The sequence below is a fragment of the Hipposideros armiger genome, unplaced genomic scaffold, assembly GCF_001890085.2.
Source record: "Hipposideros armiger isolate ML-2016 unplaced genomic scaffold, ASM189008v1 scaffold_900, whole genome shotgun sequence".
NCBI lineage: Eukaryota > Metazoa > Chordata > Mammalia > Chiroptera > Hipposideridae > Hipposideros > Hipposideros armiger.
Window position 1 is genome coordinate 346,908 of NW_017732250.1, and position 27,993 is coordinate 374,900.

Consider the following 27,993-nt stretch of genomic DNA (forward strand, 5'->3'; position numbering starts at 1 on the left):
CCCAGCTCCAGGTTGAGCTGTTCAGCATCTTAGCTGTGGAGGGCAGTGTCACTGGCCCTCATATGTGGGATCCGAACTGGGGCCCCCTGGCGCCCCAAGCCAGTTCTTAACCATCACGCCACTCGGCTGGCCCCTTGATAGTGTCTTTTGATGCGCAAAAGTTTTAATTTTGGTGAAGTCTAATTTATCTATTTTTTTCTTTTATTGCCTGTGCTCTTGGTGTCAGTCATACCCAAGAAATCATTGCTAAATCAATATGATGAAGACATTCCCCTGTGTTTTCTTCTATGAGTTTTATATTATCTTTTTTGTTTGTTTTGTTTTGACTGTTGTGACTGCTGAGTCCCTGAAAAGACCAACAAAATAACCTGTTGGTAAAGTAAAGCCAAGTTTATTATCACAAAACTTGTAAAGGAAAGAGGGACAAGGGAAGTAAGGGGGACCACTGCCTTGACAGTGTGTGTGTGTGTGTCTCTCTGTGTGTGTGTGTGTACATACACATATGTTTGTTTATTGCATTAAATTTCTCATGGCCCTTTCTCCCTATACATTTATAATCCAAAAGGGATTTAAAAAAGTACTTCATTGTGCTTAGTTTTAAAAAATACAAAAATGATTATTAAGATTACAGGAATTTGTTAATATGCTATACCTGATATAGTGTTAATAGCATCTCAGAATGGGGAGGGCAAAGGCAGGATAGTTATGAGGTTTTTGAGGGCCTAGTTTAGGATGACTCTTTCAATGTTAAGGGGGCTTACTGAATTTGGACAAAATTTAGACATAATCCATATAGACATAGATAGTGAGGGATTCAAAGTGCATCTTTGATAGAAACAGTCATTTGATGACCCTAGTTGAATGTTTTATGACCCTGAAAAGGACATATTTATTCTTCAGATAGATAACTGAATAGGTCTATGGTTAGGGAAGAAAAACGATTTTCCATAAGTTTGAGTTAAGTAGTTTCTCAGACATAACACCCAAAGTCAAATACATATAAGAAAAAAAAACCTGACAAATTGGATTTCATCAAAATGAAGAACTTCTCTTTGAATGACACTGTTAAAAGAAAAAAGAAAAAATACAGACTGGGAGAAAATATTTGCAAATGTAATCTGATGAAGAATCTGTATCCCAGGTATATAAAGAACCCTCAAAATTCAATTTTAAGAACACTAACAACTCAATTTCTTAAATGGGCAAAAGATTTGAATAGAATATCATCAAAGAAGATATTCAGATAACAAATAAGCATGTAAAAAGATGTTCATTATCCTTTAGCAAAAGGCAAATTAAAAGCACAATGAAATACTACCACACGCCTATTTGAATGTCTAAAATTTACAAAGGATTGACCATACAAAGTATTGGCAAGAAGGTGAAATGGCTGGAACATTCAAGCACTGCTGAATAAAAGGGTACATTCACTTTGGAAAACAGTTTGGCAGTTTCTTACAAGTTAAACATACACCTACCATGCCATTCCTTTCTTGGGTGTTTACCAAGAGAAATAAAAGCACATGTCCATACAAAGACTTATGTATGAATATTCATAGCAGCTTTATTTGTAAAAGCGGAGCACTGAAAACAATCCAAATATCCATCAATGGATCAATGGATAAACGAATTGTAGTATATTCCTATATGGGAATACTATTCAGCAGTAAAAAAGAATTAACTGTTGTTACACACAACAACATGGATGAATCTCAAAACAATTATGCTGAGTGAAAGAAGCCAGACCAAAAACAGTAAGTGCTGTATGATTCCATTTAAGGAAATGAGAACTAATTTTCTAACCCTCCTCTACACCTTTCAGTAATGGAGGCTCCCACACCTGCCCACCCAGTTGTAGGCAAAGGTCTGGTGGGGGTGGCTGCCCAAGCTGCCAAATTAGGTTGTAAAACTAATATTCACCCAGGAGTCTGTGATGGGAGGCTGAGGCTTAAGCCACTACTTGACAGAAGAAACAGCGTCCACTGGGGGCCTCAAAGAATTTTAAACCCCTATAAAGCATTCAGCAAAAACTTTATATACAGAGGAATCCTTTGGTAAAGTGAGTAGAATCACAATTTGTATTGCTAGGTTTAGATTTTCATACCAGGTTTCTTTAAGGCATACTCGTATATTTTGTACTAGATTTTCTTAGCCGTCCAATTTTTAAAGGAGAGATGATGTGTCTTTTATTGATGCAACTGTTTAATTATATGCTTTCATATGTATTCTTTCTGGCAACAAGATCATCAACCTGTCTTCTGCAGCACTAAGCCTCATGCTTTGCAGCGAGGACGCAATATATAATAATAGAGAGAAACAGCAGTAATACAGCCATACCTCAGAGGTATTGCGAATTGGGTTCCAGACCAATGCAATAAAGTCACTCCTACTCTTTTTGCTGGTGGAGGGTCTTGCCTTCCTTTTGTAAAAAACACATCTGATGCCCGCAATAAAGCAAAGCACAATAAAGCAAGGTATTGCCTGTAAAACACAAAGCACGAAAATCAACAGCAAATTCCATGGTCATAAACAAGTCAGGTGACTGCTTTACGAATGCTTTTTTTAACCCTCAACTACTATTAATAAAATACTAACAGTAGCTGTCAGTGTAACACAGGGAAAAAATAAGGTTTTTTTTTTATGGTAACTGATTCTTCTGTATGTGTGAAGGGGTCAATACCAGATACCCTTACTCTAAACTGGGATGTTCAATACCACCAGTTCTTTAAGCACTGGACCAGAAGACCAAGCAAATACAACATACTCGGAATGGGGAGCACCGTTTGCTCGCTTGGATACATAACTAGCTGGTAGATTAATCATTTACATACTCAGTGAATTAGCTCTAGGTGAGGTCCTCATGAGCCTCGAAAACCTCTACGGAAGTTCCAAAAGCCACTCCAATATAAACTTGAGGTTTGGCATACCACCCGGGCCCAGAGGCCCAGGAAGGCGAGGACCCAGGCCACGCCCTCCCACCGCGCTCCCCCGCGCTCCCCCTGCTTCCTTCCGCTTGCAGGGGCGGGGCCATGTCCCGGAAGGGGCGGGGCCATACCCGCAGCGCTTAAGAGCCCTCAGCGGCCTCAAGGCTTTCTTTTCCGCCTGGTCACCGACGTAAGAAGCCGATGCAGACACCACCAGCCAGGCGGCCCGTGTGGCTTGGGCGGCAGCGCCCGGGGGCCGGTCGCCGGGCTATTCAAGGTGGGAGTCCCCGCAGCCTTAGTTCATTCTCTCTGCTGGGAACCCGACTCCGTGCCGGAGCCCCCGCCCGCCTCGGAACCCTCCCCGCCTTCTGGGTCCCGCGCCCGAGGCCTTCGATCCGGTGGCCTCCGTCCATTTTCCCGGCCGCAGCCTTCCTCCCCCCCCCCCCCCCCCCGGTCGGTGCGGCTTTCTCCGCGCCATCAGCTCAGTCGCATTTTGTGAGTCACCACCTGCGAGTGTTAGCTGGCCCTGAGTAAACGTCGGTTTCGACTGTTCTCAGCTCAGAAACGAACGAAGGGCCTCTGATAAGGTTCGTTCCGCGGCGGCTGGAAGGGCGGACGGTGGCCTCGTGCTCCACCCCCCGCGGCCTGTAGGGTGACGGGTCCTTTAAATGGGCGACTCGTCCTTGGTAAGGGAGCATTTTATAAATTGGGAAGGGATTCTCAGATTTTAAGACAGCCTTAACTGTATTTTGTGTTTAATTTTAAAATTGTTAACCGCGCTTGACTAACAGTTTTGGCCTCGGCAAAGTAGAACTCGTGTCGGCATTTGTTCTGGATCTTGCTTTGTAAATGGGCCCTAAAGACGCGGTATTGCAGTTGGAAGACGATGTGTCCTGTTCAGAGGCCCTTAGGCCGTGAACTCCTGCTGTATACACTCTCAGGTGCTTGGTGTTTACATGGAAACGTGTATTTTTGGACATAAAACGAACTGGTCAACAGCTGGTGGACCAGAAGAACGTGTTACCTATTAAAAAACGTTATAAATGAATATTCGATGAGACTTAGTAATAGTCTGGGTTTTTTCTCTCCCTAAGTTTGAATTACATTGGTTCATCCAAAACAATCTTAACAGGGCAAATACGATGGCTTAAAGTAGTTTATATTTGGTATTAAAATCCTTAGTTTTGAGACCTAAGTGGCTTGAATCCTATGTACAAACTAAATGTTTGATAAATATATTGATACTGCTTGTAAGTACTGCAGGATAATAAATACCAATCCGTTTAATAGCTGGGATAATAATACCAATAGCATAGTGTCGGTTTGCTTCCCTTGCCTTCCATCTGAGGTGCCAACCTGGATTTTGTGTCCAGTCTCTTGGTTTTTTGAGGGGAGTGGGATGGATAACAATTTTATTATACATATGTATCCCTAAATATTTTTTTCCTAGTTTTAGGCTTTAACACAAATGGGATTGTGCATGCAATTCTCAGTATTTCCCATTAATCATATTAAACTGAAATTTTCCAAGTTGGAATTATTCATAACAGTCTGTTTCTAATATTGATTATGTGAAATATTTCAAGACTTGAAAATGATAAATTGTTTTGCAAGGCCCAACATTTTTGATGTCTTCATAAATCATTTTCAGTAGCTGTCTGGTTCAATGATTTATCCTCCTGTAGGACATGATTGGTGGCCTGGGCCATGCCCTTTGCAGTTACCTAAGTGTGCTTTCAGGCAGCTTGGGACTTAATTCTACAGGACTATGTCCAGTAATGATGCCAACAAAATGTGTGTCTGCTCTAAAACTATTAGATTCGCCGTTGTAATGCTCTTAGTTTGGAGGTCTGCACACTTGGTTTTGTATCTCTAACCTTTAACCTGGCTCATATCTCATCCTTGTCAGGCTCTGAGACAGAAAAGGCAATGGCTGGATACTCATTAGGACCATCATGTCTTAAAATCAATACTGCCACAGTAAGGAACATCATAAAGACCTATCCACCATTTTTCCTGCACATGCTAATGAATTCATTTCCAGCTTGGAAAGATCACTTATGGAATTAGGGCCTAATCAAAGGACTAACACATTCTCAAATCACTGTAGGTATTTTAAATTTGGGGTTGGCAGTTTTTAACTAAAAACAAGTAGAATTAAGCAGCAAGTACATTTTTATTGTCCATTAGAAATGTGTTAACAGAAAATTACTCCATTATATATATGGTCTTGATGTTTTTATTAAGAAATTGGTTAGGAGTCAGGAAGATTGCTAGCAAGTATGGTTGTTTATAATTCCTGAGGAGAATGAAAAAACTTACTGGACCATTTCTACGTAAAAGATGACAAGCAAATACGTACAAGTACAAATAAAAATTCACAATGAAATATTTGATTTCCAGGTGCAACAGGGCCTATGAGTTGAAGATGAATGAAGGTTGTCATGATGTATGTTTTCCAAGAATTTAACACAGGATGACTGAACTGCTAGGAACTCAACTGCCTGTAACAAGGTACCAAAATGTTAAAATTGTGTGTTTTTGTTTGTTTGTTTTTTACATATTCTTGAAAAACAGTACCTAAAATGTTTAATACGTTTTGTTTTGGTAGGTTTAATAACTGGCACAATGATGACTTAAATTTATACTTTTTGCCGTTTACCCAGCTGAGGGTTTCTTTGAAGAAATTTTAAGACTGAGATGCCAGTAATCTATATTGAAATTATGTGAATTATTGAACTATAATTCAGTATTTTTACTAAAATAGTGATATGTTCTTTTTTATCATATAGGTAGCTGCAGATGAATGTTCAAGTCCTTAGCTGTGGTTTAAAGTCATTGCTTCAGGGTAAGTATGATTTATCAGGCAACTACATGTTGACAATTCAAAAGTATCTGATAAGCCATTTCCTGTTGCATTTGTATGTTAGTTGTTAGTGTTAGTGGAATGATTTCCTTTGTGTTTGAGTACAGAAGGGTTTTCACTGTTGGTTTCTGATTTTTTTCCAGAGGTGGCATGTAACATTTGGAAGGAAAAAGGAAGAACTGGTCAAGAAGGCATGAATTTGAGCAAATGATGAAAATTTAATATTTTAACATTGATCACAATAAATTATATAGAAAATAACATGTTTGAATATTTATAATTGCTGAGCAATAAAATCTTTTTAAAAATACATCTAATTGTTGAACAGCTCCATTCTCAGCCGCTAGCGAGACTTAGTTTTAACATACTTGAGGGATAGTGCAGTCTCATTAATGGCTAGCTCCTTTGTGTATAGTGATTCTCTGAGGTGTCAGGCAGCTGAGTAGACATTTCTAGCATGCCCTTTTTTGCCTTGGAGGATTTCTGGAGAGGCCCTAATCATTGCAGCGAATGCTGACCTCCCCTTCAGAATCTGCTGTTAGGCCTGAAAAATAGTACAGTAGTCTCCCCTCCCATCCACAGTTTGTTACCCATAGTCTGAGAATATTAAATGAAAAAATCCAGAAATAAGTTTTGTGCACTGTCCTAAGTAGCACGAACCATCTTTTTGTCCAGTGTATCCATTGCTGTACATGGATGGCTAGTCTCATGGTAAATGCTTGTATTCATATAACCATTATTACAATGTATTATAATTTTAGTGTTAAGTCTTACTCTGCCCAGTTTATGTATAGGAAAAACTGTAGGGTTTGTTACTGACCGTGCTTTCCCAGGCATCCACTGGTCTTGGAAAGTATTCCCCTAAAGGGGGAACACTAGGTGGAATCACCACCTCCATAAATGAATTGCCCCTTTACAAATAGAGGTTTTGCCTGGTGCCTACAAGTTTTATTAGTTTACTTTTACCTTTGTGAACAAAAAAGGAATGCTAGTCCTAGTACAAGTAATAACTGTTTCAAGGAAAAGAGAGACTGGATAATCACTTATGTCCAGAACTTGAGAATTTATGTGAATTCCTATCTGGTTGAAGACATTCTTTTTATCAGGGTTATAATTTTAATAGGGGAAGGTAAACTAAAATGAAGAACATACACTGCATCGGAGGCAACATTTGAAAACCACTGACATCATCCCCCAGTATTTGATAGTCCTTATCATCAGAGCCATAACACTACAGTTGTAAAATGGAGGTCATTTTATGGATCCTAGTATAAAATAGAAATGCTTTGCATAGAGAACCAGGAAATTCCACAATAGAAACCACAAAATAAGGTCTTAACAGTATGCAATAGTATGTACTTTGGTTTTTTAAAATCTGCCTTCTGGAAACACTAGTCCACTGCTGGATAATTCAGTAAATGCTCTTGAATGACTAGGAAATTGTGACTTGTCAAAGTCCTGCAGAGGGAACTCTCCACCTCATGTTTAAGAAGCTTCTTGAACTAACAATTTAGATAGAATCGGTGCATGGTAGTATCTTGGTTAGTCAGGTGGCAATTCTGTGATTACTTTTTAAATCATTAAAGTTCTGGAAAAAAAAGGATTTGGAGATTTCATAAGTATTTTTTCATGGTATCCCTTTTCAGAGCCAAGTATCTTCCCTCCAAAAGTGAAGACTGGGTTTGCAAGTTGGTTTATTTGCCTTTTGGTGCCTTCCTTGTAACCAGCTAGATTTAAAGAGCTAATTATTGCTCCTTGATTTGATGAACATTTTGTCCTTGATGTAAGTTTTTTGTTTCACCTCGCTTATAAAAAAAATTTCAAGGCTTTTCCTGACTATAATTAGGGCTTCCAAAACATTTATATAATGGTAATGTCAATATATTAAAGCATTAAAAGTCCTTAAATTTGAGGCTTTTGGTCATATAAATTGTTATCCATGGATTTGTCAAGTTCACAAGTGCAAGAAAAAATGGTTTAATTTGTAGGACTCACAGTGCTGTTGCCATCTTGTGACGAACTGAGGAAACTACACAAGTTACTTTTTTTTTTTTTTTTTTACTTAGCTTGCAACATATATGCATATTGTGATCTGTTGACTACTGTTATACTGGGCTAACCAGAGTTTAATAGGGTTCTCCTAAGTTTTAAGTTAACTGCTACTGGCTTTGAGATTTGGATTGATCTTACTCCATTAGGAATTAATTTGAAGAGACCATTTTATATTTAAGATGGCAGTACTTCATAATCTACTCACTTTTCCGCTGCTGAAATAGGAACGAAGAAAATTTTCCGCAGATTGCCTATTCATCGCTAGTGAAAATAGTTGTCCCGGGTCCATATGTGGCAATAAACTGGAGGAGCTGTTGTTGGCACTGAGTCAGATAGATATCCCTTTGCTCTAAATATTCTTCATTATACAGTTCAAATGGAAATACTGCATTTGGAGCAACACAAAATACAGTGGCCCCTAAGTGAAGAAGGAAAGAAGTATAAATGAGAAATACTCTTTAAAATGCTAAATATGAAATCACATTTTCAACAAAAGACCCTAGTGAAAGTTTTAAAAGTAAGCTCTTACCTATTAAAGTATTTCAATAATCATTCTGACTTTTTTTGAGAGAGAGCTGGAAACAGTTTCAGTAAATGCACAAACTGGTACCAGGGTCAATGGAAATATGTTGAGGTTTAAATTTTAAAGTTTGGAAACTACAGAAATTTGCTATCTATTGAAATAGTCATTACAATTTTGAAGCTGAATAGTGATGTAAGGGGGTGGAAGAAGTAGAGGGGAGGAGGTATTGAAAGGTAGGGAAACATTTGGTAAAGGTTAAGTTGATGGAGGATAAAGATCATTGAACACCTCAATAACCACTGACATAACGACACATACAACCTATGCAAATAGAATAGGGGCCTGGTAATAACCCCTCAAATATATGGTTAAATGATTTTTGACAAGGGTGCCAAGACCATTACCGGGAAAGGACCGTCTTTACAACAAATGGTTCTGGGAAAACAATATCCACATGCAAAACCATGAAATTGGCCCCTTCCCTTACATCGTATATAAAAATTAATTCAATGGATCAAAGACCTAAATGTAAGAACTAGAACTATAAAACCCTTAGGAGAAAACACTGGGGGAAAGCTTCATGACATTGGACTTGGCAGTGATTTTTAGGCCATAACACCAAAAGCACAGGCAACAAAATAAAAGAGATAAATTAGACCATATCAAAATAACAGTTGTGTGCATCAAAAGATACAATCAACAGAGTGAAAAGGCAACCCTTTTCACCTGAGTAGACATTTCTCTAAAGATATACAAATGGCCAGTAAGCACTTGAAAAGATGCTCAACATCACTAATATTAGAAAAATGTAAATCAAGCCACAATGAGACCACCTCACATCCATAAAGATGGTTATTATCAAAAGCAAAGCAAAACAAAATAAGTTGGCAAAGATATGGAGAACTTGGGGCCTTTGTGTGCTGTTGGTGGGGATGTAAAAGAGTGCAATCCTTATAGAAAACAGTATAATTAAACAATTACTACATAATCCAGCAATTTCCTTCTGAGTATATACCAAAAAGAATGGAAAGCAAGGTCTCAAAGGGGTATTTGTACATTTATATTCATAGCAACATTATTCACAGTAGCCAAAGGTAGAAAGCAACCTGAGTGTCCACTGATGGATGAATGGATAAACAAAATTTAAAAAATCAAAACCTTTGACTATTGCTGTAGGAATTAAGCTCTTAAACTCTGTTTCCTGGATTGATTCACTGAATGAGCACCTAAACGTGTCTGGCTGGGAGTACAGCTGCTAGCCAAGCAGACAGCACCTACCTTCTGAGAGCTGCCTGTCATTAGCAGACACTTTCATAGCCTCGGACTTCCGTGACTGCTTCCTTCACTGCTTTTCCTTACCTGAAACCTGCTGTCCCTGCGAACACTGCTTTCCTTGTGGCTTTCTAAAGTGAAGCTGCTTTTTCTCCAATACCGCACATACCTTACTATCACAAGAGTCCGTGCCTATTCGCTGCCCCTTTGATGCTTCCAGACCATTCTTGCCCGTTTTCCTCGATAAAAATCTTTTTTCCCTTGATGCCCAATGGCTCCTGGGCTTTATCACCCTTTCCCTTCCACAGTGAAGTCAACAGCCAGCTCTCAGCCCTTGGCTCACAATCTTCATCTCTTCCCTAATACCTACCATTTAGCAATTTCCACGTTAATGGCTCATGTAACTCCTGACTTCCCTGTGTCCTGACCTTTCCCCCTCTACTTCCACCGCATATTCTTAAGGTCACAGGAAACTGATATTACCAGAAGCTTACTTCAAAGCCATGAGTTCAAATGTCCTGCGCCTCCTCTGCTTCCAGCTTCCGGGGCTTCTAACTGAGAGACCTCCAATCTGCTTCCTTCAATTCACTTGCCTCTTTTAACCAATTTGAGACCCTCCCTTGATAGTCCCCCCCACACACACACACACACACACTCCCTTGCCCCTCTGCAACACTCTGCCACACTCACCTATCAAAACCTCAACTCGGTACAAACCCAACCATTTACTTGGTGCCTGCACTCAGGCTGCGGGGCAGAAAATCACATGTCATTGGCATTTCTTGGTTCCACTTCAAATGAGTCACAGAAACCTCAGATGGGCACTTGCACTGCCTGACAACCTTGCTGAGTTTCTCTAGCACACTTGCTCTTCTGTCCTCCATAGTGACAATTATATTCCATTCTTCTCAGACCTTTCATTTTTATCTGACGACCTTGTGTAGAGTATATAACCAAATCTACAGACCTACCTGATTCTGTATCCATTGTTTTCCCTCCTATGAAATGGAGTGACTTTTCTATTAGAGGCCAATACCTTCACATGCGTTCTGGTTCCTATCCCCTCTCACCTTTTTAAGGACTTCACTCCTTTCATCTTCCCCTCTTTCTCTGGTATCATTAGTTTACTCTCTATTGCCCATCATATGATCTATTATTTTAAAAAGAAAAATCCCACCCTGGACCACACATCCTTCTCCAGCTAATACCCTATTTCTTTCCTCATGTTCATAGTCAAACATCTCAAAGTTGTCTATGAATGCTATCTCCGTATCCTCACTTGCTAACCCGCCCAAATCCCCGCGCCATTGAATTAGCTCTGATCATGACCGCCTCCCTCTCTAGACTGCCAAATCTAATTGTACTCAAACTCTCAGCAGCACATGATCCAGCTGACCACTCTGCTCCCTTGAAACGCTCCTCCTCGGCTTCTGTAACACTACACTTGATTTTCTTTCTACATCCTAGCTGCTGCTTCTCAGTCTCCTTTGTTAGTTCCTTCTCCTAGACCCCATTTCAAAATTCCTCAAGGGCGGTCCTCAAGTTCTCTGTATAGTCTCTAGATGATTTCATCCATTCTGTGGCTTTGGGCATCTCTGTGCTGATGATTCCTAAATTCTATTTCTAGGTTAGAACTCTCTTCTAGACTCCAGATTCTTATATCTACCTACTGATATCTCTGTATGACATCTCAAACTTGTATCTATAATTTGATTTTTCTCCTACCACTTTTCTCTTTCTTCCCAGTCTTAGTAAATGGCACCGACAGTTTCTCAAGGCAGAAACCTCAGTTTTCCTTAATTCCTCCCTTTCCCAGCTTTCCCAACTTCTAACTCTAATTCATTTAATTTGCATACAAGAAAAATATCCCTGAGTAGGGATGATTTTCCTGCACTATTTAAAGTAACACTTAAGGAGCTCTTAACATTGTCTTGCTTAAGACTTAAAAATCAATATACCTAACTGAAATGTATTACAAAACAAAAAGTAACTAAAGGAAAAAAAAACCTTCACATAGTTTTATTTTCCTCAACAAACCCTTTATTAAATGCTTCAAAAAAAGTCTTGACAAAATAGTTACCAAGTGAAAAAAGCCAAAGTCTACCACAGGAATACTTATAATACCATAGTTTTTAAATTCAGACACCCATTTTTGTCTTCTTATTGAAACCTAGTTGTGACTTAACAATTTTGATGGCATATCACAGTAAAATTGGAGCATTTTTTTCTTTACTGTACATAATGTGTATTAGATTTTATCAAATATGTCTTAACTAAAAAAAGGAAGAATGTAAAGATAAAGCAAATTAAAAATAAAAATATTTATATATCCTTCCTCTTACTTAGTATTGGTTGGGAACCAGGTTTTCCTCTTTTGGTAAATAAAGCTAATTCAGGATGATAATTAACTTCTTTCCAGGAGTCATGATTCATCTTCCTAAGGAAAGTGGTATAAAGCACATACATGTGCAAATTTACATATAATTTAGGGATTCACAAGCCCCTAAGGACTCTTAGGTATCCATGAATCCTAGGTTAGGAAGCCTGATTTAGATAATTATAGAACTAAGTTCTAATGTTCTAACAGATCTTTGCAAAAAGTTATTACAATATAAATTGAATTTAAAGCAAATTTAAGCACTAAATATATACACACAGAAAAGTCTGTGTTAAAACATCCTCTAAGTCCCAGGGTTGGAACTAAAGTTTGTTTTGAAGCATGGTATATCTCATCAAAATTAATGTCTCATCTAATTCATCAAAGAACTTTGTGAGAATAGCTCTCTTCACTCTTACATTAAGAACTCTTATGTTTTTATTAGCAAAACCATAATAAATTCATTCATTTCAAATAATTAAATGTTATAGTCATAATATTATAACAAGCAATTTGGAGAAGGTGGTCATGCAAGATGACCATATTTTCTTTGGCTCTGCACCTAACTCCACTCGGGGGGACTGAATGACAATTAAATGCTGCATGTTATTTTAAGAGGAAGATAAATTTAAAATCATTTCATGTATTAAGTAGTTTTTTTTCTAGAATAATCTTTAAATTGCAAAAGTTTGCATATAGAAATAATCATGCACAATAAGGAATATCAGACGATAATACTATAAATAATTAGTAAATGTTCAAATTAAAACAGGCCTTAACTGATAGAAATTTATTGTTCTTGAAAATAATATTTAAAATACATATAACAATTTAACAGACTAAAAATATTTATGTTTGAATATAATTATTTGTAGTCATGAATAATTTAAAAGATTACCATATTTCAATGTGAGAGATGTTTCAAATAATAAGGCTGCAATTAGTGCATCTTCTTTAATAACTTTATTCCTTAAGCTCAGTCGAGCATGGGCTTCAGATAGGGAAACTCTAAAAAAGAAAATTGATACCAATCAAAATATGTTGATATTATAAAGATAATATATTTTGGCAGGAACAAACCAAGACATATGCAAATATAAGCCATACCTTAAAGATCAGTATAGTCTTAACTTTCAAAAAAAATTTTTGTTTCTTTTCAAAGCATTTTTTCCCTACCAAATGAAACTTTTCCAGAGCAAGCAAGTATACTGCCTTATTATCAAAGTGTTCGTTTCCACCCTGGCTTATCTTTATTATTCTATACCCTCCCTACTCGAGTTCTGTTCAGATAAATACACAGCTGGGAAAATTAACCTAACAAAGTGTCTCTTATAGACACATCCTTGGTATTTTCTTCCAGTTCTTCATCTGAAGTCCTCACAGAATCTTCAAATTTCAGTGTTAGAAGAGATCTTTCAGATCAAAATTCAAACTCCCATCAGGTAACTGAATTTTCTCTACAACATCCCAGGCTAATTATTGTCTAGTCTCTTTTGAACTTTTCTTAGGATTCACTAGGAATCATGAAACAAACCACTCCTTTATTTTTTTAAACTGCCTTTGATTACCTGAAAAATCTCCCTTAGGCATATGTAATGTACTTGAATGATTGCTGGACTTGGGAGTCAGAAAAACGAGGTTGTCTAGAATTCGCTAGCTGTGTGACTTTGTATACATTATTTAATTTTTGAGATATTTTTGAAGCTCAGTTATAAGATGGGGATAATAATAATTCACAGGATTTCTGTGATTTCAAATAAGGCAACTGAAAATTTTGGTACTCACTCAAAAAGATTATATAAATTGGTTTCACTGCAACTTCCACCCACTGGTCCCTAGTTCTATCTTCTGAGATTACAGAACAAGCTTAATACTTTTGAAATGTGACAGCTCTTCAAATATTCAAAGACATCTTTTCTAGTTGCCCCATGTTTTCTTTTCTCCAAGATAAATATTCCTATTTCCTTTAATATGTCATAAGACATAATGTTCAGGCCCCTCATCATCCTAGCTACTCTCCTGGAGACCAGATTTGGTTAATATTCTTTGTCAGTTACAGTACTACAGGTGAGATTTGACCAGCAGAGTAGAGACAGAACTAGCATTTTCTACTTGTGATACTATATTCTATTAATGCAACCCCAAATCACAGTATCATTAACAACGTTATATTGTTTACTCATATTAAGCATAAAAAGAATGAAATCGCAAGTTTTTTTCATATTAAGCCACATCACCCTTTCCCATCCATTCATGCTTGTACTCGGAAGCTTGGGACCTAATTGAGAATATTACATTTATCCTGTTAATCTTGTTAGATTAAGATCATCATTTGAACTTGTGATGATCTCTCCAGAGTTATTTACAAATTTGATTATCATGTTCCTGATGTCTCACCCATCCTCCTTCTAAAAATGTTGACCAGGACAAAATATGTATTTAGCCTTTCAGGAAAAGAAAAGAGAGTGTTGTTCAGCTCCACTTCTTTAGCAAAGCAGGCATGGTGTTATTAGGTAGGATCTATAGAAATAGGGGAGAAATTCAAGGTTTATGACTCTTCTGAGTAGGGGTTCATTTACTTTGCTATTTCATAAACCCCATCTGCACCTCTAATGTTTATTTCTACAATGGGAAAAAGTAGAGTTAACATATTAAACTTAACTCTGCTTTATTTTTTGATCAATATAGTCAAATGTAAACTGAGGCTATGTGAGTTTAAATAAAAATATCTTTTTACTACAGCAAAAAACATTATGAGAAAATAGGACTTTCAAAGCTTTTAAGCTTTGAGTATTGATTTGAGTATTTTAAATATTACTTCAGAAAATGGAAAGCATTATACAATTCTATTTACCATGGTAAAACATCACAGTTGATTCTACCTTATATTACCTTTAGCATTTTTTTCAGCTCTATGAAGATAAATATACAGTTGAGAAATTAACTAAACATATTTATTTCTTATAGACCTATACTTGACATTTCCTTCCAGTCATTCACTTGTCTTATTTTATAATATATTGCAGTTATAAGAAGATATTTATTTATTTAATGGATTACTTTACTCCTGGTCCTACTTTATAATTTGTTTGAGAGTATACATTAGTCTATGTCAAATGAAGTAATGGTCTATCAGTAGGGGGCTCTGTCATGGTATAGTGACATCATAACACAATAAAACTGTAGTGCAGCTATTAGAACAGAATGAGGTAATTCTTCATGTGCTGATAGTGTGATAGTGTAATAAGTATACCATGCATGATTCCATTTGGGCAAAAAGAGAATATCTATCTATATGAATATATATTTATACATTATAATATATATTTATATAATGTTTAAATAACATCCATCTAAATATATAGCATTCAAATGAATGAGTCCTATATATAATATATTTAAATTACATATTTGTATATGCTAGTATTTGAATGGATAATTTCTGGAAGGATACACAAAAACTGTTAACAGTGATGGGAATGGGATAGAAATGGGTAGGGTTATGAGGACACTTTACTCATTATTTTAGACTTCTCTTTTATTATGTCCACACTTCACTTTGATAATAAAAATTAGTTTTTAAAAATACTTTTCAGGCCGGCCGAGTGGCTCAGTTGGTTAAGAGCTCGCGCAAGAGTTTGAGCTCTGAGCAACAGCAGTTCGATGCCCGGCTGAAGCTGAGCTGCCTCTGAGCTGCCAACAGGTGGCAGGATGATGGCTCAGCTGAAAAAAAAATTTTTGAAAAAAAAAAATTAAAAATACCTTTCAAGGAACAATAATAGATGAGTCTATTAAAGTTATTTACAAGTATAAGGAAGACTGTATTTAAGAAGAATTTTTTCTAGTTTCCTTACAAAATACCTGGAATGTGAAGGGATTCAGAACAGGCCTCCCCAAGATACACTATTTTGGCATGTTGGATTATTTTGAGCTGAAGGCAGTTGAGACCCTGCGAGCTCACAAGAAACCTCTACCTCTCTCTTAAAGAATTTAAATTTGGGGCCTGGCCCATAATAAGAGTTCTTACCGGGGATAACTTTTTATGACCTATTTATAGGACAGGGCAAACATCTAATTACTGAACATCTGCTCTTCTTACTGTCCTGTGAATGACCTTCCACCCTCTGAAGCTCCAAGGCACCTTACCTCTTTCTTAGCTCAGAATCCCACACATACCCATTTTAACTTTCCGTCCCTGAACCTCTTATGTAGGTGGGGTCTCCGACTCTCTCATGTATGTGGGGTTCCCATATATACACATGTAATTAAATTGGTTATTTTCTCTTGTTAATCTGTTTTACATCATCTTAATGATTAGACCAGCCAGAAAAACCAAAAAGGATAAAGGAGAATTTCTTCCTCCCCACAAATGTAAACAGCCACATTAAAAAAACCCCAATCATTTACATTTGAAATCAGTGCAATTTTCTCAGATACATCTTATACAGAAGGTCCAAAAAAAATTAATTTAGTGAAAACAAATCATTGCAGTTTCAAATGATGTAACAATATAACAAAAATAGTTGTTAAGTCACCTTAAATTATTTTGGAACAAGGTAAATTCTAAACCAACCAACCAGCAATCAAAGAAATAAATGAAACAGATAAGTAAGTTAATTAAACATATCATTTAAAAGTTCATACCGGCTTTAAATTTTTACATTGAATACCTACAAATATTTTAATGCAGATGCTGACAATTTTGATCCACATACAGAATCTGTTCTGATTCTGCGACTTGCTAGATAATAGCCATGAATTATTCTTTCTGCCTCCAAGCTGAATTCTACATTCAAATTCTTTGCAAAAGCCAGCAGCTAAAATAAAAGTGTGAAAAATTGAAGCGATTCAAACTTTATTATAGAATCTACATTATAAAAATCCAAAGTATATTGTCATTTTATTTTTAAGTTTGCCTATTTTATTTATATCAAAATTGATTACGTATCTGTAGCCACCTCAAGGTCACTGAACATTTTAAATCAGTCTTATGCTTGTAAAAATATTAAAAGTTTACCCCTAATAATTTCTTTCCCCTCTTGGTGCAGAAATGTTCTGTGAAATATATTGGAATAACTATCAAGGCTTTGCTTCCAGTGGAATAAAGACTCGCTCAGAGCCTTTCAGTGGAAGAGAAAGGCTTTCCTCGGAGCTCTTTTCCTTTTGAATAGCTTTAATTCTTTGACAGTTTATTTCCTCATAACTTTCCCTCACTGGCTCTAGAGCTTGTCCTCCTTTCCTCCCTTTCTTCCTTTTAAAGAACAGAACTAAATACTAGCAATGTGGGAGGCACTGTGTTAGCTACTATGGATGTGGGCCTTGGAGATTCAGTAAGGTTTGGGGAGAAAATAAGTCTTCAGCATAATGATTATCACTGTTTCTTTTCCTGAATTTTGTGTTTTTCTTTCTGAGTAATTTCCAGTTCCTCAAGTCCTTATTTAATGACATCATTTCCAGACTTGTCACCATCCTAGTTGTTTCCAGCTTTTAAAACTCATAAAACCAAAACGAAAAATCAACCATAATAAGGTTGCTATTAACTATAACATTAATATTTTAAATATAACTTTTTGTTAAAGGATCTGGATACATCCTGGGTTGGATATGTCCTGTCTTCTTTATTGTCCTTACTCTCCACAGTTCCCTCCAGGCCTTGAGAACTGGATGATAATGCTATTAATTACATCAGTAGTCCTCTCCAGGTTTTACTTTATGGAGGCATAGTGATGGGGCACCTATATCCCCTTCAGGAAAGGACTGTTGCCCCAGCTACTGGGAGTGGTGTCCGCACTGGCCTCCAGTTGTCGATTCCTCAGGGATTGCCTCAGGACAGCCCTTATCAAACGACTGCCTGAGGTGGAGGTGGGGAGAGTGTTTTAAAGCCCCTCTATTTCTGTTCAAAGCAGGAGAACTCCATGGGTCTCTTTAGCTCCAGGGCACATTGTGGGGCCTGCAAAGCTATCTTTGGACCTACATCGCAGCTCGACTCCTTCCTCTGTCTGGTCCCACTTTCTTTTCCCTTCTACAGGTATGGATAGAAGAGCGCTCCCTAATAAGCAATGGCACAGTAAGCTCCAGGCTGCAACATACTTCTTCAAATGTGTTTTGTTTGACAGACAGATATATCTTTTGCAGATATCATTTTCACTATTACACTAGCCTAGTAAAGTCCACAACTGTTCTCTCTAGTCTGACAAATCAACTATAAACTCTTTTGCCTGAGCTTCAAGGCTTACTGTATATTTTGCAGATCCTAATTCTGATGACGCCATCATACAGTTTTTGCTCCTGTCAGGTCTTCTTATAGTTTCCATGTAAACTCATTTCTACTCTTACGCCTTTGCTTTTATTTTTGTTTCTGTTTAGCATGCCCATCCTTCCTGTCATCTAACTCTTACCTTTCCTTAAGTCCCAACCAAAGTCTCATCTCATCTATGAAATCTTCCCAATTCCTGCATTCTATTGGGTTGTTGGAAAAGTCATGTGTTTTTTCTGTGTTTTTCATTGCAAAAATGCGCCATGACTTTTCCGACAACCCAATACTTGCTATCTTCCTTTCTGAATCCTAAAATACTTACAGTCAGTGTCACCCAGTTTAGCACTTAAATTGTCCCTTAATTATTTCATGTATTATGTTTTTATCTCAGTTAAATGACAAACTATTTAAAGAAGAAAATTTATGTTTCTGTGAGAACATAAAACAATAGAAATAGGCTCATATATATAATTATTCAGTAAATGCCTGACTAATTAATAAACCCACAGGTTTTTGTTTGTTTTTCTGGGAAAAACTAGGTGAAAATTTCTCTGGTTCATTAGTGTATCTACATATTTAGTATATGAATTCCTAGAGACAAATTACTTTTTTATTATATACTAAAACAAACAGAAAGACCTTATTGTATTATCAATATTGTTCTTTTTCTGTTCTAATCTATGTGAAGAAACAATGCTCATAATTCATTTTTGTTTACCTCACCTTTCAACCTTTTACCCATGCTTACAAAGAAGGCAGGTATGAAAAAAAAGTAATAATAATGACTCATGGATTCCCACTTCCCAATATTCCCTGCCTCTTATGTATCTTACCCAGATACTTTATCTCTACCATGGACAGATTTCTAAATAGTTAATTTAAAAGGGCTTCACTTGTAAATACTTGAGTACCTTTAACAGCTACGAAAATCATTACTAAATTTATATCATCTACTCTCAGGTTCTCTGAACATGCCACACATGTTTTCATGTCAGGAAATTAAAATGAGTTAGTGAGTCATGATAGATATTCCCTAAAGTCAGAAAGCTAAAGGCATTAATATAAAAGAAACCCCTTTGAATAGTCTACAAAATGTAAATAACTGTATATCTACACAGCTTCTCTTCATAATTTTCTGTAGAAATATTCTATTTTGGCTTTCTTTTCATTGAGATTCTTTAAGCTGTGATGATTTAGATGATACATTTTAATATCCAAGTCCTTATTCAGTTTTTTTATTTAATTATGATCCTAAATATTTTCTCTACAATGTCCTTAAAATGTCTAAAAGCTCAAAGCAAGTTGGAATAAAACAATCCAAAATAAAGAAAATTGAATGCTCAGAGAGTTCTATTTAAATTGAGCCATATTAGCACAAGTATTCTTGGTAATCATTTTTCTACCATTACCTTTTCAAAATCTTCAGTTGTGAACTGTTTAGAAGCTACATAAAGCAGCTCTTCAGGATCAATGGCTTTCTTTAAAGTATGTTGCACAGTAGGAAGAAATGGGTGGCAAGGAGATGATTCATTACAGTTAATCAATAATCCAAATGCCTCTACAAGGTTAGCTGGAATCAAACTGCAATCCTACAATAAACAAAAATGTAAAAGGCAAACATTAAACTCTAGCATTTTCATCAACACTTTGGAAATCATTATAAATTATTTAAATTATTCATATATTTATATTATAATATTCTATTAAATTATATACCTGTAATTACAATAATTATTTGTTGTTATTATTAATTATTAATTTAAGTGATTCCTGAATAGCATGGAAATTTATAGTGACCAATTTTTTAAAAATGCTCTTTATTGACAATTTTCTTACACATTAAAGCCTCCCCCACTACCTATTCAAACAATAATTTCTAGTAAGCAGATATTTCCTTTGTATGACTAAAAAAAAACCCCAAATTTTCAAACTGTCATTATTTAGTTCTACTACCTAAGTAAATATAGAAATGGGTTAATAACAGAACATTAAAAACAACAAAAACATTAAAATCTGTGGTTAAATTCTCTGAACAACATTCTAACAAAAATATATACATATACCTTACCATCTGACCAATTAGAGTGTTAGTTTTCTGCATATTTCTCCTTGAAGATGAATCCATATCAACAAAAGACCAAAAACTGCACTGAACTGGAAAAGTCATTTGTTGATCAATATCATCTCCAAACTTCTTTCCTGGGATGTATACTGTGATGCTTCTGCTTTCCATAACTAAGTCAAAGAACATTTCTCATTTGTTAAATTTAAGTTAATATTGGTCTGTATATCTACAAATCAATAACAATTATTATTATATAGAATTTTACTGCCTAAAATTTAGACAGTAAAGACACAAGTTTGTTTTGTAATATATGGATGGCTAAATTAGAGGATCTTCCATAAAAAAAATCAAGGCAAGAAACATATTTGAATGTTTACATGTCCCATGACTTCATGAGAACCAGCAGTCCAAAGCATGTAGCTGGAATCACGGTCAGAGTCTGGGTGGAATAGTCAGAGGGTTAGGAGATTGATTGGTCATACAGTGCAGGCTTACAAGCGAGGCTGAAATTAAGCAATGTTCTTTTATATGAAAAAAAAAATAGGAAGTGGGCTGGCTATGTGGGAGTGAATGAGGAAAAGATTGAAAGAGAATATGAACTACAATGACTAGGGAAAATATATCTAAATTCAATATATACAGAACCAAATTTATTATTTCTCCTCCCCAAATGGCTCTGTGTGCATTACTCACAATTAAGGGTATCACCACCTATCTACTTAAAACCCAAACAAAAAATGTGGTAACATCCTATTCTCTCTATATCCTTCCTTCAACTCTTATAATCATTCAATCTATGAATTCAATCCTATTATTAGGATTCTATCTCTCAAATATTTCTTAAATTAGTCTTCTCTCCAGTCATGATAACAGAGTCTTTCTTATACATGTTTAGCTTCCTTTTGGGTCATAAGGTAAATACATATTTAATTCTATAGAAACTGGCAGATCAGTTTGTAAAATGGTGTACTATTTTATATTCTCATCAACAATATATGAGAATTCCAGTTTCTCCACATCCTTGACAACACTGATTGTCAATCTTTTTAATTTCTATCATTCTAGTAGCCAAGGCCAGCTACATAATTTGTGTGGCTTAGTGTAAAATTAAAAAGTGGGCTTATTATTCAAAAATCAGGGGAAAACTGCTAAGAGCATTAATATATAAAGCTTTTTAAAAAAATGTATTACTTATAAAATGTAATAGGGGTGATATGGAGAAATTAGAATAGCCATGCCTTACTGGTGTAAAATGCTGTGCTCATCTTGGAAAAGCTTGGTGGTTCCTCATAAAGTTAAATATAGAATTAATTACCCTATGATCCAGCAATTCCACTTCTAGGTATACACCCAAAAGAGTTAAAAGTACAGACTCAAACACACACTTGTACACCAGCATTCATAGCAGCATTATTCATAATAGCCAAAAGGTAGGAAAAGCCCAAATGTCCCATCAGCAGATGAATAATTTTTTTTAAGTGGCATATACATACCATGGAATATTATTCAGCCGTAAAAAGGAATGAGATTCTCTGAACAGGCAAATTCACACAGAGAGAAAGTAGAATAGTGGTTACTAGGGGCTGACGGTAATATGGAATAGGGACTTATTTTTTAATGGGTACAGAGTTTCTGTTATGGATGATGAAAAAGTTCTGGAAATGGATAGTGATGATGTTTGCAAAACATTGTGATTATACTTAATGTCACTGAATTGTACACTTAAAAATGGTTAAAATGGTAAATCTTATGTATTTTATCAGAGTTTTAAAAACGGAATGAAGTAATGATATGTGCTACAACCTGGATGAACCTCAAAACCATTATGCTAATTAAAAGAAGCCAGTCACGAAAAGACCACATATTGTCAGACTCCACTTATAAGAAATGTCCAGAATAGGCAAATCTATTTTTAGTAGATTAAATTGCCAGGGGCTGTGGGAAGAGAGGGTTTGGGAGGTGACTGCTACTGATTATGGGGTTTCCTTTTGGGGTGATAAAAATGTTTTGAAAATAAACAGTGGTGATGGTTGTAACAACTCTGTGAATATTCTAAAAACTAGTAAACTATACATTTTAAGTGGTGAATTGTATGTTATACAAATTATATCTCAATAAAGCTGTTAACAAAAAAATGAGAAAGAAGTAGTTGTCATTCTAAAATTAAAATTTTTAATTACTGGCATGAATTTTACCATTTATCTTTATATTGTGCAATACCAGTCTTAAATATAAATACAGAGGGTGCCAAAAAATGTTGACACATTGTAAGGAAGAATAAAACTATTAAAACTGTAATAATCAATATATACTGATATCAAAAGATGAATATAGGTCACGTTTGACTTCTGCAATTACAAGAGGTGCTCAAAGTAGTTACCACCAGTATCATGACACTTCTGATGATGGTGAACTATTGCTTGAGCAACGTTGACCAAAGTGTCCACTTGTATACATTTTTCATCCCCAGTATATGAACATTTAACTCATATGTAGAATCACTAATATTCTGTAGCTAGTATATACTTACTGTTCTTATCAGAGTAGTGGAAATGCTGCACAAACTGTATTTTACTGCTTGATATGCACATATTTCCCCAATACACTCTACTTCCAGCTTACCAATGAATAAAGAAGGACTGAAAGGAATCCTTATCTTTCCATTTCCTCCTATATCATCATTTTTAGTGTAAGTGGTTGGCAAATACAGGGAAGTAACCAAGAAAGGATATAATGGGGTTCCTTGGTCCTTTGTGTTTCTTAGAATGCCACTGTCTTCCTTCCACTGGGTTGTCAGAAAAGTCATGGTGTATTTTTTCTGTTTTTTTCTGCATTTTGTATATCTTCCTTTGTGAATTCACTATTCAAGTCTTTTGCCCACTTTTTTGCTGGGTTGTTTATAAATTATTGACTTGTAGGAATTATTTCTATATTCTAGGTGCATGTCCTAAGTCAAATATATATCATTTTCTTTTTATTTGCTTGCCTAGTCACTTTTTTTGCCTACACACTTTTTTTTTTTTTCTTAAAGATTTTTATTAGGGAATTGGGGGATGGGAACAGCTCTGGGGAATTGGGGGAAGAGGAACAGACAAGTTGCTGTCCTTTTGTTCTTCAGTCTAGTTGTGGAGGACGTTGCTTCACTGGCCCAAGTTGGCACCATCATTGCGCTCTTCCTGGGCGAGGCAGATCAGTCGCCGGCTTCTGGACGGCCGCTCACTGCGGCTGCTGGCCTCTCACACTGGCTGCTGGCTACATACAGTAGCCCATGGCAACCCACTGCCACAGGGGTTGCAGCCTACGTCGTCGCCGGAGACTCAGGGCACGGAGACTCAGGGCAGCCCAGCTCCAGGTTGAGCTGTTGTTCAGCATCTTAGCTGTGGAGGGCAGTGTCACTGGCCCTCATATGTGGGATCCGAACCGGGGCCCTCTGGCGTCCCAAGCCAGCTATTACCAATGCGCCACTCGGCCGGCCCTAACTTCTTAGTTTTGATAAAGTCCAATTTATCAATATTTTTCTGTTTATTGCTTTCTGGGTTCTAAGAAATCTTTGCCTATCCTAAGGTCATGAAGATATTCTCCTATGATGTCCTTTAGAGCTTTATAGTTCTAGTTTTTACATTTAGATTATGATCCATCTTTAATTAATTATTGTGTATAGTTGAGGTGAGCAGATATTAATTTTTTTTCTATATATATAGCCAGATGTTCCACCATCATTTGGTGAAAAAAACTTTTGTTTTCTTATTTACAAGCTTTGGTGCCATGGTCAAAAATCAATTGTTGATTTTTGGATCTATTTCTGCATTCTCCTATAGGGAGAAGCAATATGATATGTGCACTGATCATCGCTGCACATTCTTGCTGGTATCCCAAGAATGCAAGGCCCTGACTGTTCTTTACTCAGTCCATATCTATCCATATCTTTGTTACTTATAAATCTGGCCCAACCAGCAATACCTTAATACCAAAGCCAGACAGACATTATAAGAAAATTACAGACCAATATCTCTTGCGAACATAGATGCAGAAATCCTTAACCAAATACTAGCAAATTGAGTCCAATAATGTATGAAAATAATTATACACCACAGCCAGGTGGCATTTCTTTCTAGGTATGCAAACTAGGTTCATAGGTTCAACATTTGAAAATTATTTAATGTAATCCATAATACCAACAGGCTACAGAAGAAAAATCACATTATCACATCAGTAGGGCAGAAAAAGCATTTGATAAAACCAAACACCCATTAAATATATATATATATATATTTATATATAATATTATATATAAATATATATATAAACTTATATATATATGTATCTCAGTATATTAGAAATAGAGGGGAATTCCTTCAACTTGAAAGAGAACATCTACAAAAAAACCTACTGCAGGCAGCATACTTAATGGTGAGAAACTCACCTGCTAAGTAATTTCCTGCTAAGATCAGGAATAAGACAAGTATGTCCCTTCTCACTACTGCTTTTCAATATCATATTGGAAGTCCTAGCTAATGCAGTAAGACAAGAAAAGGAAATAAATCTGGCCCAATACAAACTCATGTGTTAGCACAACTGAGAGCAAAGGCTAAAACAGTACATTTGCCCATTCAATTCTTCTGTTTTCATTTATAAAGGTGAAATGAGAAATGTCATTTAATATAATTTCTGAATTTCTAAAATGAGTATATTACTGTTAATAAATTAACAGTTAATAAATCTTCAGCACTGATGAGACTATAAGTTAAACAGGTGAAAATTAATTTGAAAAAATATTGTTTACCTGATTGAAGCTGTTCAAGTTTATCTTTTTTGTGTGAAGCCAAGTCTCCTATAAAGCAGATGCCATCTTTAGCTAGCAAAGCACTGCCAGCTTGAATACTAACTGCTCCAGTTCCATACGTATTTCTGGACAGAGTAGGAAATATTTCAGTAGAGACTGGATGACGTATACCACGGGGCACAAGGTTTATACTAAAATTCAAAAGCCTAGGAAAAAAATAAATTATTCTTCCTATTATTTAATATTTGGTTTTCAGAAATCATGATGTGTAACAGCTACACAATCAAATTTAATTTGTTTCAATATTTATTGAGCACTTGATCTAGCGATAAAAACATATACGAGACTTGGTCCTTAACTTGGAAAACTCATAGCCTAGAAAGAGACATAAACAAAAAACTAAAACACAATAATAAATCCTGAAATGATGTTCTGAGAACATCCATAAGAGAGTATTATTTCTTCCTGTAAGGAAGTCAGAGAAAGCTACAGAGAGGGGACTTTTGAACTGGGCTTTCCTGCTTTTCTGGATTACTTTCTTTTGTTTATTCAGAATTTTTGCATTTAGGCTTGCCAATAACCCATCATGACTATCCTGCGGCCTATGTATCATGGTAACCCTTGATACAATCTTTTGCTTTCCAATCTCTTTGCCAGTTGCCTCGACCTCTTCATTTCTCAAATTTAAATTCTAAGAAAGGAATATGATTAGCTTAGCCACAGGAATAATAGCTCACTGGTGTAATCAACTGTGATAAGCGGACACAGGACAAAAAAGGAAGCAGCAGCATCCCTTAAGTGTGGAGACGTACATGCTATAAAATGTCTAGTGAATGTGCCATTCCAAGGAATTTGGGTGTTAGTCTGAAGATATATAAAATGGGGGAGTGAGATTTAGAAAGAAACTTGCAAGCCTATAGAGCAGTAGTTCTCAACCCACATTGAAATTACCTGGGGAGTTTTTTTGAAATTCCAATGTTAAGCCCCACCCCAAACCAGGAATCTCTGGGAGTAGACCACAATCATATATATGCGTATAAATTTTAAAATTCTCCTAGGTGATTCTAATGTGCAGTCAGGCCGAGAACCTAGTTATATAGAACAATGGGCCTCAAACTTGGCTACACATTGGAATCAGTCAAGGAACTTTTAAAAATACTGATACAAGCTCACAGAACAAAAAGTCAAAGTACAAAAATCAATTGATTGGAAGAGGGACTGAAAGAACTTTCTGAGGCGATGGAACTGTTCTATATCTTATTGTGGTGATGGCTATAGAAGTGTATGCATTTGTCAAACTCATTGAATTGTATACTTAAGGCCTGATTATTTAACTATATGTAAATTTTACCTAAAAAACAAAGCAGAAAAACAAATCTCTCATAAGCCTCGAATACCATAGGAAAAGTGAAAGGTTAATAACAAACAGAAAAAGGCCTTAATTTATGTGGTATCACAAATAATAAGAAATAAACTACTGAATAAAAAAGTGAACAAAGGGCCAGCCGAGTGGCTCAGTTGGTTAAGAGCTTGCTCAATAGTTTGAGGTCTGAGCAACAGCGGTTCAATGCCCGGCCGGAGCTGAGCTGCCCCTGAGCTGCCAACAGATGGCAGGATGGCTCAGCTAAAAAAAAAAGTGAACAATTGTCAAGGAGTTTCATAGAAAAATAATAAAAGTGTTTAACAAGCTATAAATAATGCTAAAACTTATTTCCAATTAGAGAAATGCAAATTAAAATAAAATACCATTTTCTGCCAATCAGATGGAAAAATTTTCAAGTTTGATAATACCCAGTGTTGGTGAGGCTGTGAGGAAACAAATACTGTCATGCTCTTACTGGAAGATTAAATTGGTGCAATCTGTAGCAGTTAGCACCATATTTACATTGCAATTTAATTTTAATTTAATTTTAGCAAAACACCATCTGTCCAATTAAGTCAGTTAATTTGAATTTTATTTTTTTAATTTTAAATTCATTCTATAAATTTGTTTTTGCCTTACAATTACATAAAAGATACTAATATAAGAAGCACAGCCTAGCTTTTTTTTGAACATTTTAGTAACTTTTAAAAAGAAGTATTTCCTAGTGAGGAGCCCCAAAATGCTGAGTAGAGGCTTATTCCAAGGTTAGGGTGATTTCCCCAAACAGTAATTTTGACACTTTTGACAGCCTTATTTGGGTGTAGTGAGTCAGTATTACTGAATGGAATCTTAAAGGAAAATAAGAAAATGGCCTATTGGCTCTTAGAGGAGAGAGTATTTTAAAATGAAAACATAGTACAAAAGCAGAACACTAAACTAGGGAATGGGGGAAATGCGAAAGATGCATTTATTTGTAAAGGTCTGAGTGGGGAAATAGGTTGAAACTTTGAAGAGTTAAATTCTCAAAATATTGAAAGTAAATATCCCATTTCTCAATTCACATTTTAAACTTTATTGGTAAAAGTTTATTTAAATATTTATACCACCCAGATAAATTCTAAATATTTGTCTTGTAATGATGCTCATGGAAAGGATTTATGCAAATCTGTGACCAATTTATAATTTGAAAAAGTTCACGTCACATATTTTACCTGTCTACAAGTAGAGTATCACTTGTTATAATTAAAATATCCAGGCAATCTTCCAGTTCCTTGTTACGGTCACTCGTCTGTACTAGACTCATCAGCAAACAGAGCTTGAGCAAATTGTAAGTCCCAGGGGGAACAATTTGTGATGCAAAGATATTGGCAAGTATTGCTGCAAACTTCCAGCATGAGCTGGAAGTCAAAGAGAGGAGACACCTGAAATTGTCACAAATCCCCGAAGGAACTGAAAGTAAATATTAACACATGTTAAAAAGGGTTTTAATATAAGAAAACTACATTACAGATG

General features: G+C 36.0%; 1 protein-coding gene and 2 long non-coding RNA genes across 4 annotated transcripts in view; 1 reads left to right on the forward strand and 2 right to left on the reverse strand.

The window, feature by feature from the left end:
* Nucleotides 1-2,960, reverse strand: part of LOC109375107 (uncharacterized) — a 45,124-nt gene extending 42,164 nt beyond the window's left edge. The window contains exons 1-2 of the long non-coding RNA XR_002122510.1: nt 2,832-2,960; nt 2,338-2,481 (exon numbers count right to left, since the gene is read on the reverse strand). This is a non-coding gene — a long non-coding RNA (uncharacterized LOC109375107). The remainder of the gene's footprint in view (nt 1-2,337; nt 2,482-2,831) is intronic.
* Nucleotides 2,961-3,083: 123 nt separating this feature from the next.
* LOC109375111 (uncharacterized) lies at nt 3,084-5,955 on the forward strand. The gene is made up of 4 exons (XR_002122511.1): nt 3,084-3,201; nt 5,328-5,438; nt 5,717-5,772; nt 5,934-5,955. It is a non-coding gene; the product is annotated as an uncharacterized LOC109375111 (long non-coding RNA).
* Nucleotides 5,956-6,140: 185 nt separating this feature from the next.
* The window catches only part of MCMDC2 (minichromosome maintenance domain containing 2), a 29,981-nt gene continuing 8,128 nt past the window's right edge, over nt 6,141-27,993 (reverse strand). Inside the window, exons 8-15 of one of the 2 annotated variants that reach the window (XM_019630315.1) lie at nt 27,693-27,930; nt 25,119-25,324; nt 20,339-20,505; nt 19,680-19,859; nt 16,689-16,831; nt 12,913-13,022; nt 8,048-8,260; nt 6,141-7,378 (exon numbers count right to left, since the gene is read on the reverse strand). In XM_019630315.1, coding sequence (XP_019485860.1) covers nt 8,094-8,260; nt 12,913-13,022; nt 16,689-16,831; nt 19,680-19,859; nt 20,339-20,505; nt 25,119-25,324; nt 27,693-27,930 — 1,211 coding nt within the window. In that variant the 3' untranslated portion in view covers nt 6,141-7,378; nt 8,048-8,093. Of the gene's footprint in view, nt 8,261-12,912; nt 13,023-16,688; nt 16,832-19,679; nt 19,860-20,338; nt 20,506-25,118; nt 25,325-27,692; nt 27,931-27,993 lie in introns of both variants that reach the window. The other variant, XM_019630314.1, reaches the window with a different exon arrangement.